Here is a 19085-nt window from a genome sequence, read left to right as displayed (position 1 = left end):
AGATACTGACAGATTTGATACCTTTAACCAAGAGACTTAAATTGCAGACAAGGAGAACTTTACTGCCGTTCACAGGAGGATGGAGCGTACAAGTCAGCAGAGGAGCCCAGAAAATGGGTGTGAAGAAAGGCACGTTTTACAGCTCTTAAGTCTGTTTAAGTGATTTAAGACAACAGTTTTCATTTTGGTTGTTTGAAGGCTTTGAACAGTTCCTAATCTCCCATGTCCCTTTTCTTCCTGCGGTCTGTTTGTAAGGGCCTTGAGTGGGGGTCAGATCAGTTTTTCTCTGATAATAAATGAGAATACGTTGCACATTCAGTGTGCAAGTCGCAGGTCTGGAAATGTTGCTGGGGGAGACAATAGATCTTTGTCCGTCCAGGCTCGTCTGGAGGAGGAAGAATGACTTCATGCAAATCCCCCCCCCCCACACACAAAGTTTTCAATTCATGTGATTAAAAGGAAGTCAGAAGTCCTTTAACCGAACCGTTAATCTGTCGAACCCACCACTCATCAACCATTAAGGTCGGAAGAGAAGATGCTGCCTCCTCAGTCGAAAATAGGTCCATTTCTGAGGTATTGAAATATAAAAAGAAAGATTTTCAGGTTGCAAACTGACATGCTGAATACCAGAAGCTAAATACCTCTTGAGTAGAAAATCATTCCAGGATTCAGGAGGAGGCTCATTTAAATGATACAATCGTGATTGACCTGCACGAGTCACTGGATGTGAAAATAGCCGTGCAAATCGACTCTCTTAAGCTTCTTATTGATTTATTTTAATACATTTATCTCATATCAAACCACATCGCTTGCCTTTAATTTCAGTTGAATATATGTCATGATTTATTGGTTTATCTTTCATCGGAAAACAGACATTTGAAACAACGTCTGGCCATGGCAACGTCCTCCCAGATGTGGAACGTTGCGGAATTTTATCGGTGAAAAGGCTTTGAACCCTGAAAACACCCAAGACCGCTCGTCGGAGCCGTTGAATGATGGCGTTTGGATCCTGACTCCTCCCTGGCCGCCGCTGTAGATGTCAATCAGTGTCCGGCTTCAATCAAATAGTAACCGCTCCAAAACAGAGAAGCTTTCGGTTTGATTATTAAACATAAAAAAAAAAAAAAAAAGCCGCCGCTACTCTTGGTCCAAAGTTCAACCTGCTGCAGGGTAACACATTTACAATCTACCCTTTTATAGACACTTGGATGAGTCAGATTTATCTAAATTAACTTCAACCTCGAAAGCACAGAGTGAGTTTTTCTTGGTTTTCCTCCAACCCTTCCAGATACAGCAGTATGACCTCTGGATGTCCGGTCAGACGACCAAAGAGAAAAGAAGCACAGAATCATTCAAAACAGAACAGGAGACTTTTCACATATGCAGCCATTTAATAGCGAGGGTTTTACAGAAGTGTGGCAGTTTTCCACAAATTCTACACAGAAAGGTTTCTGTTTAAGGTTCCATGTCTGTGCACTCAGGTTACTGCACAGTTTTATCTCGCGAGGTTTTTGTGGTGTCTACCTCTTACATTTCAACATGGTGGTAAATCTGCGGATACACAAGCCAAATGTTTGCATGTACTTATGTCATGTTTGGTTGTACAAACGCTTTAGAGTGCAAGCCTATACATTATTTCCTTCAACAATATCAGCATTGTTCCTTCACTACTCCAGCGTCAGCCCTATTTATACATTACAGAACATTGTTTTGGGTTAAACAAGAACCTAGTTACTGTTCTCTTGACCCCCGCCAGCTTCAGGAGAACTCACAGGGAGACTTTTATGTGTAATTATGGTTTACTGGTTTGGCTTTAGCCGGCAATGGCGCTTCAGAGTGGGAGGTCGATTTCCCCAACAAGTAGAAATCCTCCCAATGAAAGTGTCAACAGAGAAGGGAATAGAAGGTGCGGTTATCTGCCACGGTGAAGGTGAGGAAGCATCCTGGGCTGTGAATCGCATGTTGTAAGTTAGCATACCATTGGAGTTCAAACACATGTTGTTCGTTAGCATCCTGATGAGTGTCAAATTGGCACCAACAGCTACACCACAAACTTTTTCCAATCCATTGCATTGTGGTGAGCCGCAGCTATTATGTTCATATGAAGCTTTCTGGGAAAAAGTCGATTTTATTTGAATGGAGCTTTCCCCTTGACGATTTTCTCAGCCCTTTTTTTTCTCTTTCCTGGATCTATCTCACATGTGAAAAGGATTGGAACAGAACTAATTGAAGAGCGTCTCCAGGAATACGAGGCAGCAGCGAGGTGAGCTGCATTCATCCTACAAAAACAAGAACAAAACCTGAACCTCTGCCTCCCACTCCTTCTAGTTTAATTTCTCCTTTACACTTTCTTCACTTACTCTCACTTCTATAGTGGCGCCCCGCCTCCTATGATCATCTAGTGACTATAAACAGTTGGGAAGTTTACTACAAACACATCCAACAACCCCCACCGAGCCGCCAGCTCGCAGCAAGGACAACCCCTCCTCCCTGGGAGTTTCAATGAACGAGACGATGGTAGAGTTTCATAAGTGCCCTCAGGGTCACTTTTCCTCAGGTGGCCGCCATAGATCCATGATGACATTGACGATTTTTTTTTTTTTTTTTACATTTGTCTGTTTGAAGGAGCCTCAATCACCCCCCCCCCCCCGTTGCAGTTTCATTTCTATTAACCACGGCTGATTAAATATCATTTCCTGGTTTAGTTGCAGTTGAACTTTGCCCACATTTTGACGTGAATCTTAAAGAGGATTTTGCACAAATTGGGTCTAAATGGGATTTTTGTTTCACTCAGGGTTATTAACGTATATTAATCCTGTTGCTGTTGTATGGCAGCAGCAGGCAGCAGGCCAAGCAGCTTTTTCAGCTCTTTCACCATTGCAGCAACATTTATTAGCATTGAAGTTACGCTACACACAATGCTTCAGCATTGTTAAAGACATTCCGTTCTTGGTGTTTTGACTCTTCCTGAATTAGAAAATCAATTATAAGGTGGAGCACAGTGGCCATGCAGAGCCTCCCTTCGCATTCCATGTTTCATTTGTATGGCAGGAGAGGAAAACAATTCTCTCTTCTCTTTCTGGCTTCTGTCACCTGCTGAACTTGACTTTCATCTTTCTCGCTGCCACTTTCTCCATGACTCCACTGTCTTTTCCACTTTGTCTGCACTGTGAGGTGGAACTGGAGTCCATGCCGAAGAACAAGAGTGAAAGAAGAAGACGGGAAGCAGCAAGAACAAAACCAGGAAGTTGAGCAAACTTCACCCCTCCCCTCTCTCTTGTTCTTTCTCCAGAAAACAAGCCCCTTCCCCCCTTTTTTCATATACTACAACTCACCTGTTCAGTTTCACCCTTTCTCCCCCAAGCTCCTCCTCTTTCTGGGGCAGGTGTTGGTATAAAGGTTTGCTCATGTGCAGCAACCTACCTTCTGTGCTCTGGGGAGTGAGGAAGACACAGGACACAACAGGGAGAGAGAGTGAGAGTGAGTGAGTGAGTGAGAGAGAGAGAGAGAGAGAGAGAGAGGCGGAGTAGAAAAGTTGCAATTTAAAAAGACAATTGGATTGACTGTTCTCAGACTGCAACAATGGGACTGGGAGTAAGTATTAGAGCTTTGTCACATGTTTTCTCTGCTTTCTTAAAGTCTTTAGGTTAAGATTTGTGTGGTGTTGGATTTACACCAAACTTTGGTCTCAAGTTGGCGGTTGAGCTTGACACTTGTGGATTGGCATAAAGTACTTTAAACCTCAAGCTTTGAAATGTGCTACACAGAGTGTTCTGAATTCCAGAACTCTTCGAACTGTCTGATTGGAGACTTTTACGAGCAATTCACAATCCTTCTGGCAATGATTAACATACCTTTTACAGCATGTTTGAACAGCAAACACTGCATTTTTGCTGAAAAGAGGGAAGCTTCTTCTTCTCATATATTTTGTCCGACTTTCTTCAATCCAGAGAGGGAAAGATGATTACAAGCTGGCCGCAACCTCCGATGGACAGGAGAAGAAAGGCAAGAAAGGGGTCAAGAAGGATATGGACGACTTGAAAAAAGAAGTTGACCTGGTGAGTTGTTTGATTAATAAAATCCACCTTGATTGAGCCTTGAAGACATGGAATGTCCTTGTTAGAAGCATGTCCCTCTGTCTCCTGTGACTCACTCAAGCCTGCCGTGGTCACTGTCATTGGTCACGGCTACTGTAGAGACAAACCTCTGCTTTGACCTCCCAGCTAGTCACATGAGATGTAACTGTCTGCCCTTAATTTCATAAACATGCCTCTTTCCATGCCTGCATGTACTGTCACATGTTATTAAGGAGCCCACAGCTATACTTAACTTCCAAGTCAAGCTTATTTAGATTGGCTACATCGATGAGATGCTGGCTGCTTTTGCAAAACATATGAGCGACTCCTTTTTTTTAAATTTCACAGTAAACATTTATTATCCTGCTGCAAAATCTCATGGGGAGTTTAATTAGTAGGGCGAGTTCCACAAGCGCCGCAATCTCTAAGTGCGATCAGCCTCTTTGGATGCATCGGAATTTAAAAAGCTGCCTACAGAGATATTTCAGTGGGTTTTGAAATATCCTGTGTAGATAGATAGGAATAACAGTTGCCCGATTTCCGCTGGTGTCAGCTTTTCTGAATCTGTGGCTGGCGGGGGTCATTTCCCAAGGTCACGCTTGCATTAATCCTCATACCCAAGAAAAATGCAAATTAAAACTCCCAAGCCACCAATTTAATTGTTCAATACACATTAGTGTGACTTTGTCAGCGTGAATAAAACTGATAAAAGAAAGAGAAGCTCCCAAATGTTAACCTGAAACTTAAAGCGGCATGTAAGCAGGAAAAGTGACCAACATTCTTTTGTATTCAACTGTAAAAACAACACCTGTCAGAAGTTCACGTTGGTAGGATACGGCCGTGTCCTTCCCAAGGTCACTTCACGAGGAGGCACATTCAGGTGTCAAACGGATCTAGAAACACGGAGTAAAGAGTGAATTTTTGATTTCTGAGGATATATTTCAAGAAAAGATCCTTTTAGTTTTGCAAAACCGTGTACTACTTCTCAGTGACTTTCACAAGGTCATAAAAACACGTGGAGATGCAGGCTTTTATTGCACACAAATCTCTTCTAAAGTTAGATTGTAAGCGTGTTATGTTGCGGCTTGGTGACAGTTTTATGATAAAGTACTTAATCGCGTTTTCCTGAAGAATCCCGCGACAGTTTCTGTGCGGTGTCGCTGAGGCGGTCACAGAGTACAACAGGTTATTAGGTAATAAAGTTGCCATTTAGGTGACATATTAATTATTATAGTGCTCCGTAACTAGATCTCAAAGTCCTGCTGCTGCTGAAGGACATCTCAGTGTCATATCAGTGACCTTGTGTCTCCAGTGTAGCGTATCATTGACTGCAGGGGCGAGTTCTGGAGGAAATACTGGCTATATGTTGAATTTCCAACTCCGGTTAAATGATAATAGCATATTGGGTTATGGTAGGAGTCCAGAGAGCTGACATGTTAATGATTATTACGTCCTTGCAACATCCTGCAATTAAGTGCCGCTTCAAAGTCCAGCGAACGACAATTAAAACTGTTCCCATAGCAACATAAAGCATCTGGTCATTTGATATAGCAGGAACAAGTTAAATTTAGAATCACATTTGATTGACCTCAGGAGTGAGCAGATGGTCTTACACCAGTGTGTGACTGGCCACCAAACCTGTTCCCAAATGCGTGTGTGAATGTATGCGTATCAAAGGCGGTGAGGAAGTGTCCTCCGAACGCTTCTAAAGTACCGCTGACTGACCCTCGCGTGGTCACATTATTATCCACAGCACTTCCAGTAACTATTTGCAAACTTATTGTGATGCAAAGCCGTGGCGGGCGGAGCAGGACCGTCTCATTATGTCTATTTTCTCCCGTGCTTTAAAGTGATACTTCAGTTAGGTAAAAGGTTGACGCTTCCTTTGAAATACAAATTGGTGTCTTGAGCTCATGGACACCCCCCGGGAAACATTTGTGTGTGTCTCCAGCATGCAGAAAGAGCCCGTCATGTTTAGTTAACTTGAAGCTAACCGCTACTGACAGCTAACAACAAGCGACACTCGTTGAAGCTAAAGTATCCTTTGGTGTGGTCCACACTGTGTTTATCCAGCTATGCACCCCGGAACCCACAAACTCTTTGACTGGAGCTCCAACAAGCAACAAACAATGTGGACGAGGTTCTTCATGAGCTCAAAACACCTCTTTTTGAGTTGGTAAAAGACAAACCTTTGGTTTGGGACAAAGCTTTGGAGTTTTTGGGTGAAGTGCGACTTAAATGTCCTTCATTTTTGATTAGAATGTCCACCAGACACAGTAAGAAGCGACTGCAACTTTTTCTTTTTCAACTGATGTGTAAAGACGAGTGTTGATTCTCGGTGTAAGTCGGAGTCAGATATTTCCCATCATCCAAACTCCATCGGTAGAAGCTTGTTTCATTAACTCTGTAGGCGTCATGCGAACACAGTCACAGTGTAGGCACATGAATGTGTCAGCTTGTTCACGAGCAGAAGCACTTTCCACTCTCTGTTGATTAAAAGTGACACATTCCTGGGGATGAGATAAGAATAATATCCCAAAAAAAGAAGATCCCAAACAGACACTACGGTAGATTATATGATCCACCAAACTCTGAGCGAGGCAGATCCACTCCTGGGTAACCCACCAAAATGTCATGAGCAAAACCCGCTGGAGCAAACATGGGTGTATCAGTTGGGTGACATTGATTTGGCTGGATGGACTGTTTGCTCACAGCAAACTGTTTGGATGAGTCTATACGTAAGGCAGCTCCGCCCACGTGTGTGCGGAGTTTTCAATCATCAGCTCCACTCCAATGTCTGCTGGGACTAATCTTACAATCACACACTATGGACGTGCATCTATAATCCCGATCACATGGCAGATTTGCCTTGTCATCTTTATGTCCCTCTGGAGGACATGACAGCACATTTTTTAATCCTTAAAGGAGATCATGTTTTAAAACGACAGGGATTTCGGGGTTATCTCACTCGTGTCCTCTTTTTCTCTCCATAGGATGATCACAAGTTAACCTTGGATGAACTTCACAGGAAATACGGAACCGACCTATCAAGGGTGAGCACCCGGCGTGCGTCTCCAGCCTATCTGAATGGCTGCTGGAGCTTTTGTACCGGCTACTGGAGACACTTTCATGGCAGCAGATAAGGGCCAGAGGCCAGAGATGATGCTGCAGTGCAAGCGGAGGTCAAAGGCGCACAACTACACAGACACACAATCTGGATTTGTTGGAAATTGTCATTTAGTGAGACTGATGCAGAGGGAGTAGGTCATTTACGGTTTGATGCAGCCAAATTGCATGTCTCGTCTCCCTCAGTTGGGTTTTATCTGCTCAAGTTTGGAGATATTTGTCTCTGAGAGTGCAGTGTACACTTTCAAAACATGGGAGGCAGAAACTGTTGGTCTGTTTGTTGTTAAAGTTAAACTTTTTTTTGGAAGCGCTTATTTGCATCTTTCCCAGAGCCAGACAAGATGGTGGACACCCTTCTCTTCCCAGAGACCGCCTTACTGCTAGTTAGCCGAGCACAATGAATGGTAGTGAGTGGGAAGCATGAGCATAGTACGGCTCCGTTGAAACTCATAAAATATAAGTATCCAGAAGTATTCTTCCTCATCTTGAACTTTAGAGGTGCTGTGACAAATCACTGCGCCCAGACAGGAAAGTAGTTCTGACTGTGTGTCTGATTCTGAAATTGCAATATTTTGTGATTTTAAATGATTTCATAACAACCCGAGTTCTACTCATGCAAGAAAAGACTGTTTTGGGAACGAGTGTATTTAGTGACTTTTGATGCAGGTATGCTAACACTTCCCACCCACTAGCGTTCATTTGGCTCAGCTAACTAGCAGCCAGGAGGTCTTGGTGGATTTCAGCTTCCTAATGCATCGCAGAGAAGAGAAGGGTATCTACTGTCTTGTCGGGCTCTGGGCATGTAGGACAATGAGTTGCTTTGTTCCTTTGGTACACAAATAATAGAACAAGAGGCTATAAAACTTTTTACACAGCCAGAAACTAGTTGAGTTTAAAGACGAAATAATTCTTTTAAATTCTGTTTTCATGGAGTACCAGGACACAATATATGCCACTTCTTTTCTTACAGTAAGCTGAGGACACACATAGAATCCCATTACACTACATTATACAACCCCACACTGACCAAAAGGCCTTGACTGATGTTGATTATCTGCAGAAATCGGATCTGTCTGAGTTTGCCCCCAAACAAAGACTTCATTCAGCCTGGGACGGCCGTCTTATCGACCTGACCCTCTCACAAAAAAAAAAACCCTCTGCTTTTCCTTTCTGATCTCCATCCAAAAAGACACAGTTCTTCTCCCATTGTTTCACCCTGGAAGAACATGTGCCCTTGAGTTGAAGTGTCACTGATAAAAGATATGGAACCAGCGTCATTGTTGCACTGTTTATATTTCAAGCTGCCATTTACCACAAGCTGCATTTTCACTAATGAGTTTTGGGAAAGAGGAAGCAGTAAAGGATCCGCCTTCCTGTTGATGTAGGTTCTTTTGTTTCTAATTCAACCAGACTTTAATCCTCTGCCTCCTGAGGAAATGGCATTGCACCTGTTTACCACATGAAACTAAATTTAGCGGGATGCATGCCACTCTTCCTTGTCCTTTGGAGTGTTTCTCTCCGGTAAAAGGAGGGAGGGGGGAGTGAACACTATGGAGCAGTCAGAACTGGTTGCACTGGTTTTTCTTTCAAGGTTATCAACAGATAACATCAGGATGCCTCTTGATAGGCAGCTCTCGAGAAGCAGCAGCTGCCTGCATACTTACATATGTGTTCTTGTCATCGTGTAATTTTTGTCTGTCTTTTTCTCGCTTTCTAGGGTTTGTCCTCCTCCAGGGCAAAAGAAATTCTAGCCCGAGATGGCCCGAATGCTCTCACACCTCCCCCCACGACACCTGAGTGGGTCAAGTTCTGTAAACAGGTATCTAAGTTGCTTCCTGTCTGGTTTCAGTGCAAAACAAAGAATCATGTTTGCTGCATCCAGTAAAACTCAAATGTTTCTGTATGGCGTCACCAGCTGTTTGGCGGTTTCTCCATGCTGCTGTGGATTGGTGCTCTCCTCTGCTTCCTGGCGTACGGTATCCAGGCTGCCTATGAGGACGAGCCTGCCAACGACAACGTAAGCATTTCTTGCTCATAAGTGTGATAAGTGCATCTCATATTTGTAAATGGTCTTAACTAATGCTTCCTGTTAGTTGTACCTGGGTGTTGTGCTTTCTGCTGTCGTCATCATCACTGGCTGCTTCTCCTACTACCAAGAAGCCAAGAGCTCCAAGATCATGGAGTCCTTCAAGAACCTGGTCCCACAGGTGACATTTACTGGATATTTCTACACATTTGTCTTATTTATCAGCTGCAAAAAAAAAAAAAGGAAAAAAAAGGCTGCCTCAAAAACATAAATTTCACCGTTCATCTTGTAGCAAGCCCTGGTTATTCGTGATGGCGAGAAGAACAGCATCAATGCCGAGGAGGTGGTGGTTGGAGATCTGGTGGAGGTGAAAGGTGGAGACAGGATCCCTGCTGACCTGCGAATTGTCTCCGCCCACGGCTGCAAGGTCAGTGATCATCTCCCCTTTTGAAATGTTTAGATATTAAATATGTATTCGTTCTGAAGCTGACTTGCTGTAATATGTGCAGATCATGTCATTTCTTTCTGTGGAAACCCCGAAAAAATGTTTTTAAATAATCAATTCACTTCCTGTCAATCCTTTTCTGCCTGGATTTAAAAGTTCCCTTCTGACCAAAATCTCAGACATTTTTCACTTTTTCACCTCATTTTCTCATCATTTCGTGCTTTCCCTCCTCAGGTGGACAACTCCTCTCTGACTGGTGAGTCTGAGCCTCAGACTCGTACCCCGGACTTCTCCAACGACAACCCCCTGGAGACCAGGAACATCGCTTTCTTCTCCACCAACTGTGTTGAAGGTAGGGCACAAATTAGTAGAGGAGACATAGAGATGACGGGTGATGTAACGCAAAGATTCAATTGGAGTGCATGTCTCCAGGTACTGCCAGAGGAATTGTCATCAACACCGGGGATCGCACTGTCATGGGCCGTATCGCCACCCTGGCTTCCAGTCTGGAGGGCGGCAAGACTCCCATCGCTGTTGAGATTGAGCACTTCATCCACATCATCACCGGTGTGGCCGTCTTCCTGGGTGTGTCCTTCTTCATCCTCTCCCTCATCCTCGGGTACGGCTGGCTGGAGGCCGTCATCTTCCTCATCGGTATCATTGTGGCCAACGTGCCTGAGGGTCTCCTGGCTACCGTCACTGTGAGTTTCATGGCTGCATGCTACACCTGTATGTTGTTCATGGTCCAGACTGACTGACCCTGGATGTCCGTCGCCAGGTGTGTCTGACTCTGACAGCTAAGCGTATGGCCAAGAAGAACTGCTTGGTGAAGAACCTGGAAGCTGTCGAGACCCTGGGCTCCACCTCCACCATCTGCTCAGATAAAACCGGGACCTTGACCCAGAACAGAATGACCGTCGCCCACATGTGGTTCGACAACCAGATCCACGAGGCCGACACCACCGAGAACCAGAGCGGGACCTCCTTCGACAGGAGCTCAGCCACCTGGGCTTCCCTGGCGAGAATCGCTGGACTCTGCAACCGTGCCGTCTTCCTGGCCGAGCAGAGCAACGTTCCCATCCTGAAGGTTCGTTGTTGGAAGCCTTTGGAAGCGTTGCATCATCAGACATTTTGCTGTAGTTCACCCTTTCAGGTTGCCACAAAAAGATTCTAAATAATTAACAAGTGAAAGAAGATATCATGAGATTTGGCATATCTCTTTGTCATGGTTGCAAACAAGCACAGGGCAGAATCGGGCCTTTTTACCTAATGGAGGTTTCTTGGCATAACGACTTGGCAAGGAACTTTGGGAATGCAACAAAGCTCAGCTAATCTACTCTCCAAATTGTGATAAAAGCATTTGACTTAATTAAAGGTTTGCAGTCGTACATAACTTTTGCTGTAGTAAGAGGTGGCCAAAGAAGTATTGATCTGAATACTTTTCGAACTGCTGCGTCACAGCAAAACTTAAGTTTTTAATGCAGAAAGGATGCAGGATGTTAATCATGAGGCAAATTTTTACATCTTAAAAGGAATTCTGCACCAGCAACTCATAAAAACTGTTTTGTTGGATGTTTGTTTTGTAGAATAAATTCAATGAAATTTAAACTGATCCATATTCTTCCACCCACTGGTTTCCTGGTCTTGTCCCAGTTGAGAGGCCCTCAGGCCAGAGTGCGTCTAGTCTACCAGTTTCCTTAGATTTCTCATTGACCCGCAGAGAGATCCGAGGACATTTGGAGAAGTATCTTAATAAACTCTGACGTAATCAAAGTTCTCAATCAAATCCTGCTGTTTTTTTTCAGAGGGATGTTGCCGGTGATGCCTCTGAGGCTGCCTTGCTCAAGTGTATTGAACTGTGCTGCGGATCTGTCAGCGGCATTCGGGAAAAATACCCCAAGGTGGCTGAGATCCCCTTCAACTCCACCAACAAATACCAGGTAAACAACCCGAAGAGTGTTTGTCAGCTTCATCGCTACAACAGCCGGTCACTCTCTGTTTGTGTGGAATCATCAGCAGTTTTTTTTTTTCATTCCCAGTTGTGTAGCCAACTGTAGACATACAAGACTGCTTATGGTCTCAGAAGACGATGTTGACTACCGCCATCTAGTGGTTGGCTGTGTTCATGTAAAATCCACAGATGAAGGGATTTTGGGTTCTTGTCTTTATTGTGCGTTAAACATAAATTACCAGTCAGATTTTCACAATAGTTTGGATCCGATTTAAGGTTTATTTAGCAACAACAAAACAAGAATTCTCAATCAAGCCTTTGTCTTTTCCTGCAGCTCTCCATTCATAAGAATTCAACCCCTGGTGAGACCAAGCATCTGCTGGTCATGAAAGGCGCCCCAGAAAGGATTCTGGACCGCTGCTCCACCATCATGATCCAGGGCAAAGAGCAGCCGCTGGACGACGAGATGAAAGACGCCTTTCAGAACGCCTATGTTGAGCTGGGAGGACTGGGAGAGCGAGTGCTGGGTAAGGCCTCGTTCACATCCTGTGTCCTGGAGGGGACAACACCCTGACGATCAGCATTTTCTCTGTCTCTTTTTCAGGTTTCTGCCATTTCAGCCTGCCTGATGACCAGTTCCCTGAAGGCTTTGCGTTCGACACTGACGAGGTGAACTTCCCCACGGAGAACCTGTGCTTCGTCGGCCTCATGTCCATGATCGACCCTCCTCGTGCCGCTGTGCCCGATGCTGTCGGCAAATGCAGGAGCGCTGGAATCAAAGTACGCAAAGATACAACATGACCAAAACATCTGCTCATCTTTATGTCAACAATCTACTATTTTCCCCTCTTTTAAAGGTTATTATGGTAACAGGTGACCATCCAATCACGGCCAAAGCTATCGCTAAGGGTGTGGGCATCATCTCTGAGGGCAACGAGACTGTTGAGGACATCGCTGCTCGTCTGAATGTTCCAGTTTCAGAGGTCAACCCCAGGTTTGTGTGCTGCCTAAAGCTTTCCGGGTGAATCACAGATGAACTGATATGCAACAATTCTGCAGTCATGGTCATGTTGCAGGACGTTGAGGTACATTGTGATATCTGTGCACAAAAATACTCCTTAAAAGCAAGAAATTATGGATTTATTCACTGGATTTCTTTGTCAGACGTCCTGAAGTTGACACCAGTGTTAGGTGCTTCTGTTGATACGATATCAACACTGCGATGCGTTACAGTATCAATATATTCTCCGCCCCGTCTGAGAGCACTCCTTCTGTGGCAGTTTTTCAAAACACTGGAACGTCCAGTCAGAATTTCCCCCGAGCAATCCACTCGTCCAAGAAGGCTTTTATCACTGAGTCAGTGCGAACAAATAAATCTGGATGTTGCAATGAGGTGGTGGATTTACTGTTTCCTCATCAGCACGTTTGATTTATGTGTTCAGACGGCAGGCGAGTTCGTTTATCACGTCGCTGCACCAGGAATAAATCTCAAGCATTTATAACTGATGTGAAATGTCACTTGTGTGGGCAAAATATTGTATTCTCCTGGAAGATGAACCACCGATGGCACTGCAAAACTGTAGAGATGATATGATTCATCGTCTGCCAGTTAACACTGGATACCATGACTGTTTGACAGCAGTGCTATCAATGTACTTTTAAGGGCTTGGCTTTCATTTAGTGACCCTTTGTTGCTCTCATCCTCCTTACTGTAGTTGAACTGATGTGATTTCCTCTTCAGGGATGCGAAGGCCTGCGTCGTTCATGGCGGCGAGCTGAAAGAAATGACAACAGAACAGCTGGACAATATCCTGAGACACCACACTGAAATAGTCTTCGCCAGAACCTCCCCTCAGCAGAAACTGATCATTGTGGAAGGCTGCCAGAGACAGGTCAGCACAGCGGGGGTCCACAGTCTCCACGCAGGATCCAAACTTGAGCCTGAAACTCTCCTTCCTTCTTTGTGCAGGGAGCCATTGTAGCTGTGACAGGTGATGGTGTGAACGACTCTCCGGCTCTGAAGAAGGCTGACATCGGCGTTGCCATGGGGATCGCTGGATCCGACGTCTCCAAGCAGGCCGCTGACATGATCCTGCTGGACGACAACTTTGCCTCTATTGTTACCGGAGTGGAGGAAGGTCAGCCAGACGACAGACTGAAAAAACAGGACATTTCTAGCATCGCTTTCTTTTTTTCATCACAAAATCGATCTCCTGTGTCACGTTCTCAGGCCGTCTGATCTTTGACAACTTGAAGAAGTCCATCGCTTACACTCTGACCAGTAACATCCCTGAGATCTCACCCTTCCTCCTCTTCATCATCGCCAACATCCCTCTGCCTCTGGGCACCGTCACCATCCTCTGTATCGACCTGGGAACTGACATGGTGAGCTCTTTCACACACAGAAACACTTCTACATGCAAACGCGTGAAATCAGAGCAGCTGTTTAAATCTGTTTCTTCTTCCAGGTTCCCGCCATCTCGCTGGCTTATGAAGCGGCTGAGAGTGACATCATGAAGAGACAGCCCAGAAACCCCAAAACAGACAAACTGGTGAACGAGAGGCTCATCAGCATCGCCTACGGACAGATCGGTACTATTTCTAATGATAGATCATTCTGAATCCACCATGTCTGGTAACGTAAGTGCCTCTCAGCTCCTGAACTCGTGGTGTTCTCCTCTGTTAGGTATGATGCAGGCCACAGCAGGCTTCTTCACCTACTTTGTGATCCTGGCGGAGAACGGTTTCTTACCCCATGACCTGCTGGGTCTCAGAGTTCTCTGGGACGACAAATACGTAAACGACCTAGAAGACAGCTACGGACAGCAGTGGGTCAGTGACTCGAGTATCTCGCCAAGATTTCTACGTTGTGGCTTCCAAATGGAAAACGTCCTGATTGTTTTCATTTTCTATCCGTCAGACATACGAGCGTAGAAAGATCGTGGAGTTCACCTGCCACACAGCCTTCTTCGCCAGCATCGTCATCGTCCAGTGGGCGGATCTGATCATCTGTAAGACCAGGAGGAACTCCATCCTGCAGCAAGGAATGAAGTACGTTCACCTAAAAACACCTCAAACTCCAACCTGGACTTTGAGAAGAGTTTCATTAGTTTTGTCCCACATGTTTGTGAAGAAAAACAGCAGTTCATCGCTTGTTGCTATTGATAGTTTGGTGATCTCAACATTTTCACCAATGTGATGAGGGGTCAATTGAACATTAACCATCAAAATGACTCCTTGTACTTGTGCTCGCTCTGATAGGAACCGCATCCTGATCTTCGGGCTGTTCGAGGAGACCGCCCTGGCCGCCTTCCTCTCCTACTGCCCGGGCATGGACGTGGCTCTCAGAATGTTCCCTCTCAAGTGAGTCAAACACACACGCCTTCCCGTGTTCCCTCTCTGAGCTGAGCAGCCGCCATGTGACTTGTGACATCTCTTATGCTGATGAATTGAATTCAGTGCTGTTTGAGCCTCATCGCTGCGCCGAAACTTATTTTCTTGTGTTGCAGCTAATTTCCACTTCACAGGCACAACAAAGCACCGGAACGTCTGTACTAATGAGATTGTTTGGTCAACAGAGAAAAATACAGAGCAGGAAGAACACGCTAAAGTCATTCGTTCACACGCAAACTCCTCATCTTATTACTGCTGTGCATCTTCCGCAGTCTCACTTCTCTCACTTCTCTCTCTCTCTCGCGTCGGCTCCCTCGCCCACTCACCTCTCACTTTGAGTGACTGCTGGTGTTCTTCTAACCTTGGGTTGTTTGTGTCTGCTGCCCTGCCCCTATCCGTCTTCTCGGCTTGTGTTTTTATTCCAGTCTTTATCTCCGAGTGTCTCTTTCTCCACGTTGTAGAGGGGGAAAAAAAGCCAAGAAAATGACAGGGAATATTTAAATCAACCCGGTAGTTTTACATGAATCCTGCTCTCACATTCAGACAAACAACCAGACAAGGAGTCGACTTGCAAACTAAAAGTATGTGATTTGTTTTGGGATGATTTATAAGATTGCTGCTCATATTTTTGGACACCTTCACAATTCTGATGTCTGTGTCTGGGCGCAAGAAGTCCATTTGTTTCACCCTAAAAGAATTCAGCGAAGCTCATTGCACGGGTGCCTGTAATTAGGTCAGCAGTGGCATCGTTTCAAAAAAATGTGTGTGCATTTTTAAGAGGGCCTCACTCAGAACTCGCACAGTCTGCTCGTCCTCATCCAGGGCTCCTCGTCTGCTCTCTGAGAGCCCGTCAGCCGACCGTGCTACGCCGCACCACCTCCTAACTCAGCCTCTCTGTTGATTTGTACTCATCACATTCCACGTCTAACTCTTGTCTCTCTCTCTCTCCGTCCCTCCATCCATCCATCCATCCATCTGCTCGCCTCAGGCCATGTTGGTGGTTCTGTGCCTTCCCCTACTCCCTCCTCATCTTCCTCTATGATGAAGCCAGGAGATATATCCTCAGACGCAACCCAGGCGGTAAGACTTCTTCTGCTTCTTGTTGTTGACCCCTAAAATGAACCTGCTGTTAAGTTGAACTGGATCTCCATGCAAAGGAGAACGCTGACGTTTTGCCTCCGTGTCTAACACATTCCGCTTATTCACAAAAAGACAAATGAGACAGAAAACACGCCACTGACCCAAAAACATCCACAACTAAACATGACAGTCATGACCATCAAGAGCCCATCAAAGAGGAATCCAAAACCTCTCCATCGCCCCCTGGTGGCTGGTTGCAGGACGGGACATTTTACACAGAGATTCTTTGAAATCGCTGCTTTGGCAGATTGATTGTTCACACAGGACCAAGCAGCCCCAGTGCAACGCCGCCTGAGCGGGAGAGTTTCTGTAACGTTCCAACACCCAGCGGCAAATTATCCCTGTTTAGAAAACCCCGTTTAAAACAAGCGCATGTTCGTTGATGCGTCAAAAAAAAAATCTGTATTTGATTGACAGGGACTTGAACGCAGTAAAGTAGATTCCGGTTGTTGCTTGTTTGAAACCGTACATTTGAGGAGTTGTCAGACGTTCATGATTGAGAGTGCGACGTAGATGGCGCCGCTTCCCCCGTGCAGGATATTTTGGGTGGAGGAGAGACACAGTCTGTGGTCATGACATGTCGCTTCACACAGACAGCAAAGCGATGGTGGCGTATAAATGTGAGTGTTAGTAAGAGGATGAATCACAGGTGTGTATCCATCATGAGCAGGGCGTGCATCTCCGTGTCTATTTTGGTGTGCGTGCGTCTGTCATGCTGTCCTCCATCGCGACCACAACTGCGTCTCGGCACAGATCAGTGAACCGTGGCAGATGGCGGGGACCCGGTGGGATTTGAACCCTCAACCCCGCCATTGTTAATGCCTCGTTCCACCCACAGAGCTCAGCAGAACCTGCATGCGGGTCTGGCTCGGATGCAGCTGTGTTTGCATGCGTGTGTGTCTGCTACATCTGAGCCTCCTGCTACACATCAGTGAGCATCCCGCTGCCCACTCATGGTGAATAATTGTCACAATCAGAGAGAAAAACAAGTTAAACTGCTTTAGTTTGAAGCGAGAGCATTTCTTTTGACATGTTTTTTTTCTGGCACAGACAAACTTCTGTTGTGGAATTGGCCCAAAGCTAAATTTACTCTTGATTATTTTTAAAAGAACACATCAACTTTTTTGGGAACTGCTCTGACTGTCCATCGTCCCCTGAGCCAGCCAAGAAGATAGATCCCCTCCTCTGTGCTGCACCGCTAGTTAGCTTAGCACAATGACTGGGAAGAGAATGGAAGCGTTGGCATTGATTCCACTTTCATCTAGTCTTCATCTGCATGAATGTAACTGCGTTTGTGCATTAGATTCATGCTGAAGTGATGAGAGACGACAAGATATTGTTTGTTCTGAGTGGTAAACAAAACAAAACAAAGAGTTTGTTGACATCTGGACAAGCAGCTGCTGCCAGGAATGATAGCTGACTTTGCAGGAGCAGATTGTTGACAAACCAGGGTCCCAAATCTGTTTGGACCTGAATACACAGGAGAACCCCAGGATTGGAAGCTGAGACAGAGCTATGCTAACCTGCCCATTCACTACCATTCATTGTGCTAAGCTAACTTACGTTCAGCGGGAGTCGGGTATCTTCTTGCTCTTTGGAGGATGGACAAAAAGTTGTTCCTTACTTCTGGCAGTTCCACTCAAATGTGTAAACCATGATTCTGGTCCAGTGATTTTCTTCTTCGTCTTCTTCTCCTTTTTTTTTTACTCTCCGTGAGGCCCAATTATGCTCAGTTTTGCCCGGCGAAGGAGGAAATTGGGCTCAGTGGGGCTTCGGTTCAAGTGCCCTCCCCTGGGAGTCCCACTGACTTCTAATACAACTTGGCACCAAAACAAGCCAGACCACAATCCATTACATTGTTAGGGTCGGATTGTAGATGTCTGCTCGCCGGCCTCCAGGATGATATCATCATCACATGAGCGACTACAACCTCCTTGTCCCTGCAGGACACGTCTTTTAATGGCATCACGGAGACAGTCATGACTCGAAATTGAAGGAGTGTCCTGCTCGCGCCCTCCTTATTTATCTGAATCAGTCAGTTACCATGATGGATGAGATCATCTTGCGTGGACTTGGAGGAGCCCTAAATGTAGCATGAAGGGTCCCCAAACTGAGCCCCTAATTCTGTCTCCTTTGATTTCTAGGTTGGGTGGAGCAGGAGACGTACTACTGAGTCCAGGAGGACGCAGTAGTGTTTCATCGTTATTTACTGCCATGTTACATATCCGTCTGAGATGCTAGTCAGACCCTGAAAAACACAAATCATACCTAAATTAAGAATTATTTGATGTATATGTCATTCACAATAAAACATCACCGTATGTTGTAGAACAAGGCTGCGTGGGTCTTCTTTTCTCTCTCTCACACACACACACACACACACACACACACACACACACACACACACACACACACACACACACACACACACCTTCATTTACCTCTCCAAGCGTGAAAAACCCATCCAAAAAGCACCACCGTCGAGCGTGTCTCTAAATTAAATCAAGTGTTTCCTACCTGTGCTTATCACTATGAACTGAATCTAAATCAGCCGGCATTGATTGACTCATCAATTAATACGCTAATCCCGTCAGTCTTATCTGCTGCTACGCTGGATTTGACTTTCTTCTAACCTGGATTTTATCTTTACCTGCCAGATGTAAAGAATACGCACGCGTGTGTGTGTCGGTGTGTGTGTGTCGGTGTGTGTGTCGGTGTGTGTGTTGCCGCGAGTGTGTGTCCATTATCTCAAGGGCCGGTCTACAATGGTGTTTGCATGGATCGCTCCTTTGACCGCTAATGCAAAGAGGCCCTCAGTGAAAATTAACTCTCATCCTATCTACCGTGTGTTTACCCTGGTCATTATGAACACCCCCTTCCCTGCAATCCCTTGTGTGTGTGTGTGTGTGTGTGTCCCAGGTTCCCACA

General features: G+C 45.4%; 1 protein-coding gene and 2 long non-coding RNA genes across 3 annotated transcripts in view; 2 read left to right on the top strand and 1 right to left on the bottom strand.

Annotated features, from left to right (window-relative positions):
• Positions 1-2238, top strand: part of LOC147272746 (uncharacterized) — a 32560-nt gene extending 30322 nt beyond the window's left edge. Inside the window, exon 6 of the long non-coding RNA XR_015112293.1 lies at positions 2210-2238. This is a non-coding gene — a long non-coding RNA (uncharacterized LOC147272746). The remainder of the gene's footprint in view (positions 1-2209) is intronic.
• On the bottom strand, positions 1391-4168 carry LOC147272745 (uncharacterized). The gene is made up of 3 exons (XR_015112294.1): positions 3855-4168; positions 3336-3433; positions 1391-2279 (listed from the first exon to the last, which is right to left on the bottom strand). It is a non-coding gene; the product is annotated as an uncharacterized LOC147272745 (long non-coding RNA).
• Positions 3417-18490, top strand: LOC147272744 (sodium/potassium-transporting ATPase subunit alpha-1). Its single transcript, XM_086200656.1, has 23 exons — positions 3417-3594; positions 3951-4058; positions 7070-7129; positions 8920-9021; positions 9118-9219; positions 9296-9409; positions 9521-9655; positions 9908-10025; positions 10106-10374; positions 10452-10760; positions 11479-11613; positions 11959-12151; positions 12229-12404; positions 12482-12618; positions 13366-13516; positions 13594-13762; positions 13855-14009; positions 14093-14216; positions 14311-14456; positions 14545-14675; positions 14886-14987; positions 16006-16097; positions 18302-18490. The coding sequence occupies exons 1-23, from the start codon at positions 3583-3585 to the stop codon at positions 18328-18330; spliced, it is 3069 nt and encodes a 1022-aa protein (XP_086056782.1). The 5' UTR covers positions 3417-3582; the 3' UTR covers positions 18331-18490.
• Positions 18491-19085: the final 595 nt, after the last annotated feature.

This window comes from Aulostomus chinensis, chromosome 1 (genome assembly GCF_037954235.1).
Source record: "Aulostomus chinensis isolate RoL2024-O1b breed Wild chromosome 1, RoL_Achi_v1.0, whole genome shotgun sequence".
Taxonomy (NCBI): domain Eukaryota; kingdom Metazoa; phylum Chordata; class Actinopteri; order Syngnathiformes; family Aulostomidae; genus Aulostomus; species Aulostomus chinensis.
Note: the sequence above shows the minus strand (reverse complement) of the source record. Positions and strands in the feature narration are given on the sequence as shown.